The 8,929-nt window shown below is 34.8% G+C and overlaps 1 protein-coding gene across 9 annotated transcripts in view; it reads right to left on the bottom strand.

Annotated features, from left to right (window-relative positions):
* GLRX2 (glutaredoxin 2) overlaps positions 1–8,929 on the bottom strand; it is a 39,300-nt gene that overhangs the window by 4,855 nt on the left and 25,516 nt on the right. For 4 of the 9 annotated variants that reach the window (XM_063794278.1, XM_063794283.1, XM_063794280.1 and 1 more), the window contains one exon: positions 7,497–7,605. The exons of 4 other annotated variants lie outside the window; for them this stretch is intronic. In XM_063794278.1, the coding sequence (XP_063650348.1) occupies positions 7,553–7,605 (53 nt within the window). In that variant the 3' untranslated portion in view covers positions 7,497–7,552. Of the gene's footprint in view, positions 1–3,647; positions 7,606–8,929 lie in introns of those variants that run through there. One more of the 9 variants, XM_016934598.3, reaches the window with a different exon arrangement.

Below are 8,929 nucleotides of genomic sequence, written 5' to 3'. Positions count from 1 at the left end.
AGGTAATATGTAAATAGTTCCAGGATATAGTTGTAATTAGTAAAACAAAAACTAATCTTATAATCCCACCCTTTATTAGTTGAAAGTTCTTGGAAATTCCATTTATTAATACTTATATTATTTAGTAATCTATTTTATGAGAGTGTTAATGAGGCAGGATGCTAGTGAATGGAATTTAGTGTTACCCTTTGACACCTCCTTTGCTTTATCTAACTTACTGTGTGACTGTAGACAACCAGTTTAACCTAAGTGATTTGATTATTTTTATCCTTAAAAAGTAACATATCTGTGCTTGGATCATAGAAGAATCAGTGATTTAATATTTGTATAAAAATTGAAACTGGGAAGAGGGCTTGCAATACAAGTTAGAATTCTTTTTTTTTTTTTTTCGGTTAAAAACATTCTTGTTAATAAGATATGTATTTCAAAAGATAAAATGTTTTAGAAAAATAGCTCACTCAATAGGCCTAACAGTGTTTTACAACATTCCTGTTCAGAGTAGAAAAATTTAGAAGAAAAATTTTCACAGCTAAAGTATTACCCAAAAAGTCACTATTCTCTACTGAAGAGGGAGAAAAAATATACTCCAACTCTAAGATCTTGGACAGACCTAGAAAAACAAGCTTATACTCTGAGGAAATGCTGTTAACAAACTTTTTTTTTTGAGACAGGCTATCCCTCTGTCACCCAGGCTGGAGTGGCATGATCACGGCTCACTGCAGCCTTGACCTCCCAAGTTCAAGTGATCCTCCCAAGTAGCCAGGAACACTGGTGTGCACTGCACTACCATGCCTGCCTTTTTTTTTTTTTTTTTTTTAGAGACAACGTCTCACTGTGTTGCCCAGGCTGGTGTCAAACTCCTGGGCTCAAGGGATCTTCCTGCCTTGGCCTCCCGAAGTGCTGGAATTAGAGGCATGAGCCACTGCACCCAGCCAGCAAACATTCTCTTAATCTTTTAAAGTAACCAGTAAATCTACAAATAGTAAAGTACTATTTTCATCAGGGATTTTTTTTTCTTATTTTCTAGATTTTACAGAAACAATGTGAAATTATTTTGGAAAGATAAGGTAGGATTCTTGAATAAATCTGAAGGTCTCACAATTAAGTGAGAAACACCTTTAAAAGCATGGTAAAGCTACACCTAAATAACTAAAGGCTAAATCATTGTAATGTTTTGTTGGACTTACTTTAACTTGACCTATTGTAGCCACAAATAACAAATTTCTTGGTAACTGATGCTATTACAGTAGGTAATCAAAAATGAAAAATTCTAGCCTTATATACTGCAGGTTTGGGGTGATTGTTAAGGCACTATCCCCTCTGGAGAAATGTCATATGGCATCAGTGTAAACACGCACAAGAAAGAATTTGTAAAAAAAAAAAAATGACAGGTTAATCAATGAAATTAGTTGTATTTACTGTTTGGATTTTATTTAGTGTTTCCTTGATGTCTGTTTCCTCATCTCTTATTTGTTGGAAGATTACTTTTCTACCTCTTTTTTTTCTTTTAAAATTCCTTTCTTACATTTCTGTTCTTTCTTTTTCTAGTCCTTCTCTATCTGGATAATAAAATGAATGACAGGAAAGTCACCCACATAGAGGTTTGGGATGAACCTTTTGCAGATTGCTTTTTGTTTCATACAATTATAAGATCATATTTTCTTTTTCAACTTAGTAATAGGCAGGCTTCTTGGAACAATAAGTAGATTGATACACTCTCTCCCCAAATCAAATTATATTGTATATCTTTTATATTAGATGTTTGCAGAAATTCTGTGGCCTTTAAGATCAGTTATTCAGCCTTTGTAATTATGTTATCCAGCTATGTTGAAAAGATAAGTGCTTACTATATAAGCACTCTTAGAAAAATAATTAACTGATTACTCTTTCAGAAAATAGCAGGTGTCTCAATGCTTTTATTTCCATAATTATAAAGACCATTGTCAAAATCTTTGGTTTACTAAATATTTCACTGAGCATATATAGAGATACGTTGCTTGTGGCATAAAAAGTCTTGTAGATAACTCACATTTGGCTTTTTTTTAATTGGTGCATTTTTTTATTTGCTTTTTTGAAAATTATGAAGTTAAAATTTAATTCTAAGGTAGTATTTTTCATGTATAAAACTAATAATGTAGTTAAGCATACTGTTTGAATAAAATTATAATAAATGGCACAATTCCTTAAACCCTGAAAATACCAAGTTATATTGGAAAATAGTGGAAAGAAACAAACTAGTGGAGAACATCTTAGAAAATTCTATTGTGGAAATTACGATGATTATTTTCAGTGAGAATGAATTTATGTATACAACAAAAATATACAAAAGCTAACCTTCTCATCCTAAAAAGATTTTTCCCTTTGCTTCTGTTTTATTTAGCCCTGCCATGCACCACATTAATTTTATGAACATAAATGATATTTAACTTTTCTTTTTTTTTTTTTTGAGACAGAGTCTCACTCCGTCACCAGGCTGGAGTGCGGTGGCGCGATCTCAGCTCACTGCAACCTCCATTTCCCAGGTTCAAGCAATTCTCCTGCCTCAGCCTCCCAAGTAGCTGGGATTACAGGCACGCGCCACCACGCCCACCTAATTTTTGTATTTTTAGTAGAGACGGGGTTTCACCATGTTGGTCAGGCTGGCCTCGATCTCGTGACCTCGTGATCTGTCCGCCTCGGCCTTCCAAAGTGCTAGGATTACAGGCGTGAGCCACCGCACCCGGCCAACTTTTCATCTTAAGTTGTTTAAATTTATGCACTTTTAGATATCAGAATATATGCTTGAACAAAGGAAATAGTAAATTAGCTATATGTCTGCTGGTTTCACTTCGATGTGGATATGGATATGTGGATAAAGACAGTAAATGAAATTAAAACCTTGCTGTTTTAAATATCATTACCAGATATAATTGATGGAATATTATATCAACAAACATATTGAAACTTGGCTTTATTTGTAACGTAAACTATATATAATCCATACGTAGCCAAATTAGATTTAAAATATACAATTAATGAATAGTACTCAAAGTGTTTTTGTTGCACTGTTACTCTGAATATGGACTCTCTATATCTGGTATGGCATGACTGGGCATAACTTCTGTAATGTATTTCAGTTATATGTTTTTCCTTTTATTGCCAGCTTCTGATAATGAAATTTTCCAAAGGGATGAGATATAAGAATCATCTTTTATAAAAACCAGTGGGGAATGGGGTATTATAATCTAGTTCTAAACTGTCCATTTGCTTTATATAAAGGCTTTGATTTCAATAACTGACCATTTGATGAATATTTAAATTACACAGAATAATGTCTACATAGAATAAACTTAAGTATTCAAGAGCCTTAAAGTGAAAAAATGAACCTTTTGACTGCCTTAAAATATTACTTGCTCTGTAATTCAGGCATACTAGTTACTTTCCTTGGGGTCTGTTTAAATAATGCCTTAATAGTGTTCTAATGTTTCTGAAATACAGAACTCAAAGGGTCTTTTAGAGCTTTTAATTTTACATAGTGAATGGAAATTTAAGTATCACATTTTAAAACCTGATTGTACATTGGTAATTTAAATATCCAATAACAGGAAAATCTAGGTACAGTGATGTGTTATACCTACATGACTGTTAACATCAGTAATATTTTATGATAGTTTAAGGTTTTTTATTGTTTTCTATAACAAGCTATCCAACAGGTTGGACTTTGTAACATGATATCCAAGGACCAAGTTGCATATTTAACATCGAATGAAAATGTAGTTGTACAGTTCCAAAAATAATTAATTTTTTAAGGGAATTTTTCAAGACAAAAGGCAAATATTTTGTTTCAAACCTACAAGCAAATTCATTCCAAGAAGTGAATATAGTAGTAAAACATAAAGACTATTGCAATAAAAAGTTTCCAGGCCAGTGACTTGTTTAATTACATTCACATTTTTACATTCACTTTGCCTTTCAAAGCAGGAGTATTTTATAAAACTGAAATAAAACTTTAAATTGTCAAGCTGGTGCTTAAAGGTATGTAAAATCTGATTTAAGTTTATTTCATTTCCAAGGAAAGGACCCTGAAAGGAGGGGACAGGGAGCTTCCTAGGTCTGTTGATAAACTAACTGATGCTTTGTCAAGTCTTCCAAGTTTTCACTGTAAATAATACAACTAACAATGTAATTTTGCTGTTTTCTAATAGAGAATGAATGAATATATTAATGTATTACATTTGTTTCATGATAAAACAGTTTTCACCGATACTGTGAAATCCTTTCTCTCCTTTCTAGCCTTGCAAAATACCCTACTAAATAAATCATTTTAGACATGGAGTGCAGGTGGACACTGTGTGAACTGTTTTTGGTCAGTTATTGTAGAAATTGATAGATGTACCAAATAAACTCTATGCACATTAAATAAGTGTCTGTCTATCTCTTTCAAGAAATACGAATGTTAAGGTTATAATATGCCTTAAAAAATCTAAAGCCTTTAGTAATCTTGTATTTGAACAAGGTAAAATTTAAGTTTTGATAATTAACATTGACCTTTTAATGTATCTAGTTTTATGTAAGTAGTAAAAGTATATGAAGTTAAAGATTCTTTACCCCTGGAATTCAATTATAACAAATGATTAGATTTAATGAAAACAAATTCTTTAAAGTTTTAAAATAGGATTCTTTTGTGAAAAGATCTACTCAAAATTGCCTTTGGCAAAAGTTATCATCCAAACACAAAAAGTCAACTATGCAAATAAAAACACTGTTTCAGTGCCAATTTGCAGACATTTTTCTCTCAATTCCCATAAAAATTTTCTGAAAAGTTCTAAGATCTGAACTGTAGGTAACTGAAAGCAAGTTACATCAGAATATATTCACCAAAACTTCAAAACATTTGGTTGATTTTACAGCACTCATTTCAACACTTGTACGAGAAGGATCACAAATTATACATACTAGATTTAATAAATTTTAACAATATTAAACCTTATGAAGAAAACCTGACTTTAAAAGATGTTGTTCAAATGGTAATTTTTTATCAGTAAACAGTAAAATCCAGGTACAGAAAATCCCTTTTTTTCAACAGCTTTTCAATTACAGATATTTTGGCAATTAAAATGTATATTGATTATCTAATGATAAAGTGAAAAATGGCCTGGTTTTTTATGTTAATGAACTCCAGTAAACAGCTCATATTTCAGATCTTAAAATAAAGGGCCGGGCATTGTGGCTTACACCTGTAATCATAGCACTTCAGGAGGCCAAAGCAGGAGGACTGCTTGAGCCTAGGAGTTCAAAACTGTAAAAAGTTGTAACTATGGGGATCTTGCTGGGCAACACAGTAAGACCCCCATATTTACAAAAAACTAAAAAGAATTAGTTGAGCATGGTGGCATGTGCCTGTAGCCCTAGCTATTCAGAAGGCTACGGTAGGAGGATCACTTCAGCCCAGGAGTGCAGTGAGCCATGATAGAGCCACCGTTCTCCATCCTGGGCTACAGAGGGAGACCCTGTCTCAAAAAAAAAAAAAAAAAAAAAAGTAAATAAAAAATGTAAAAATAAGGACTGAGGAAAAAAATTACAAGTTTTTCTTAGTCACCAGTCTCTTACTTTTATCCAGCTGTAAGGTATGGAAAGGGAGAAGAAATGGAAATCAATATCCAAGACAACATGAAACCCCAGAGGCTTCCCCTGCCCCCTAAATTCTTGGCTGGGTACAGGTAGGAATCTTGGAAAACCCTGATGCGTCCACAAGAAAACACACATACCTGAACCATTGTGATTAATGATAGCCATTATGTATTGTCTATTAAAAACCACTCTGAATGATTTACATGTATTATCTCCATTCCTCAAAAAGTAAATCCTAAAGGAAAGTACTATAACCTACATTTTATAAGAAACTTGAAGTTCTGGGAGGTTAAGTCACCTACCTAATGGTTACACCTTTAGTGATTTGAATGCTTGTCTGTCTTGACAAATCATCAGCTATGCTCTGAAAGTATATTATGAATTTTTTTAACTGAAGATTTGGTGGTGGTATGCTGTGGTCTCCTATCTAAATCTTTCTCCCTTAACCCCCAGCTTTGTAACCAGCCCCTTGCATACAGTTAAAACTAAAGCTGTTGGCATTCCACGATTGGCACTGTCAGTAAGGGAGCTGCTGGCTTCAGTGCTTCCCTATATCCTTGGATTCTGCTCCTGGTTTTGTTTTCCTCTTGGAGAGTCCCTATACTTTTTAAAACCTGCTTAGCCTTGCATTCTTAAAAATTTATTATTGTGTCCGATATTTTAAACGTTTTAGAGCGGCAAGCTTTTGTTACTGTTTTGGGGTTTTTTTCAAAGATATTTAATGTGCCATATGGCAAAAAGAGGTCAGATTTATTGTTATTTTCTTTCATTCCTTAGCGTTTAACAAATAGGAGATCTGCTTCCTTTTTGATGCAGTGCTAAACCCTCCAAAGTAAAAATCTTTTATTAGTCAATGAGTTTAATTCAGAAGACTAAGAGGCAGATATTAGAAGGGTTTATTTCTTCTATTTTAAATAAAGCCATAGTGAGAATCAGATATCATATTACCTTCAGTAGTTTTTGAGGCTTTTGATGATAAGGCTTCTCTCCCTAATGTTGAATTATTTCAAGATCTGAACATAATCAAGAACAAACCACCACTCGCCTCTCAGCCTATGTCCTACCAGTCTAGGAAGCATGATAAAAGATGTTTCTTCACAGGCCAGGTGCAGTGGCTCATGCCTGTAATCCTAGCACTTTGGGAGGCCAAGGCAGGCGGATCGCCTGAGCTCAGGAGTTTGAGACCAGCCTGGCCAACATGGCGAAATCCCGGCTGTACTAAAAATACAAAAAATTAGCGAAGTGTGGTGGTGCTCGCCTGTAGTCCCAGCTACTCTCAGGAGGCTGAGGCTTGAGAATCGCTTGTACCCAGGAAGTGGAAGTTGCAGTGAGCTGAGATTGCACCATTGCCCCCCAGTGTGGGCAACAGAGCGAGACTGTTTCAAAAAAAAAATGCTAAAGGTAAAGATGTTTTTCACAGTCGAGTACTGGTCAGTGTTTCTATACCTTGAAGTAACTTGTCTCTACCCTTAATACCTAGTATGATGAATGATTATGACACAGTTTTACCTTTCTCAGGTAATAGACTTCAACTCTCTAACAAAATGTGTTTTCAGAATCCCCAAAAGCCTGAATCTAACAACGATTTTACAACATAGCAAGAACTTTCTTACGACATAATGCAAAATAAAGAACTAAAGACATTCTACTCTTTGTTCCATTCTAGTGTTATAACCTAAATTATCACATGGGAATGAAATTCTTGTCTAAATTCTTGATCACGAGGTTTCCTAATGGCAGTTTAAATCCAAGTAAGAAGCATCATTGATGGCAAAAGGCCAAGGAAGCCACCAGCTGTATTCTTCAGGACTGTTCCAGATTCTCTGGTCCATCCTGACAAAAACCAGAAGCACTCTTGAAATCCATTTTTCCTCCACCTCTGATGAAGGGTTTTTTCTTCTCAGCATCTGGTAATCTGCCCCAAGTGACTCTGTGGGATCAACTAGGAAAATGCTTTGTATAGTAGGCACTTTAAAAATTCTCGTTGATAGGAAGCTGGAAAGACGATTTCATTAATGAAGTACTGAACGTCTTCAATCATTGTAAAGTAAGACTTCCTATAGGATAAATCTTGTTTGCTAAGTTTAGCTGAATTGAAATCAGTTTGAATAGTATTCCCAGTATTGAACAGTATTGAACACATTAAGTGTTCAAAGGCTCTTGGAAATTGAGTTAAATTGTGAGGTGGAGAGTTCTGCTTTCCAGAATTTATATATATATATATATATATATATATATATATAAATTTAATACATATATATATGTATTAAAATACACATAAGGCCGGGCACGGTGGCTCACGCCTGTAATCCCAGCACTTTGGGAAGCCGAGGCAGGTGGATCATGAGGTCAGGAGTTTGAGACCAGTCTGGCCAAGATGGTGAAACCCCGTCTCTACTAAAAAATACAAAAATTAGCCAGGCGCGGTGGCGGGCACATGTGATCCCAGCTACTCAGGATGCTGAGGCAGGAGAATTGCTTGAACCCGGGACGCGGAGTTTGCAGTGAGCCGAGATCGCGCCACTGCACTCTAGCCTGGGCGACAAAGCAAGACTCTGTCTCAAAATAAATAAATAAATAAAATACACATAAATTCTGGAAAGCAGAACTCTCCACCTCACAATCTAATTCAAGCACATTTAATATATAAAATGTGTGTGTGTGTGTGTGTGTGTATATATATATATGAAATGTACTCGAGTTAAATTGTGAGGTGGAGAGTTCTACTTTCCAAAAATATATATATATAAAACCTCAAAATTTATATATATATATATATAAAACCTCAAACTTCTGGGCTCAAGAGATCCTCCTGCCTCAGCCTCCTGAGTAGCTAGGACTCCAGGCATGTGCCATCACACCAGGCTAATTTTTATTTGTTGTAAATATGGGGGTCTTGCTATGTAGACCAAGCTGATCTCGAACACCTGAGCTAAGATGATCCTTGCGTCTTGGCCTCTCTAAGTGCTAGAATCACAGGCGTGAGCCACCATCCCATGCCAACTAAAGTACATTTCTATACTATTTCAAAAGTTCATCCTCATACAATGCCGAAATCTTCTCCTTTTAATTTCTGCCCATAGGTATAGTTTTAATGACAAATGAACTATTAAGTCATTAAATGAGTAATTTAGTTTCTCTAAGATAAATTTCATTCCATGCTAAAAATTTAATATACTTCTATTACTCTACAAGTACGAAGTGTGAAGGCTTTTCACAATATCGTATAAGATATTCCTGCCCAGTTCACAAGCGTATCAGCAAAAGCCTTAAATTTTAAAGAGAAATCACATATCAGTCCTTACCACTGAAAAACTAT

This window comes from Pan troglodytes, chromosome 1 (genome assembly GCF_028858775.2).
Source record: "Pan troglodytes isolate AG18354 chromosome 1, NHGRI_mPanTro3-v2.0_pri, whole genome shotgun sequence".
Lineage (NCBI taxonomy): Eukaryota > Metazoa > Chordata > Mammalia > Primates > Hominidae > Pan > Pan troglodytes.
Note: the sequence above shows the minus strand (reverse complement) of the source record. Positions and strands in the feature narration are given on the sequence as shown.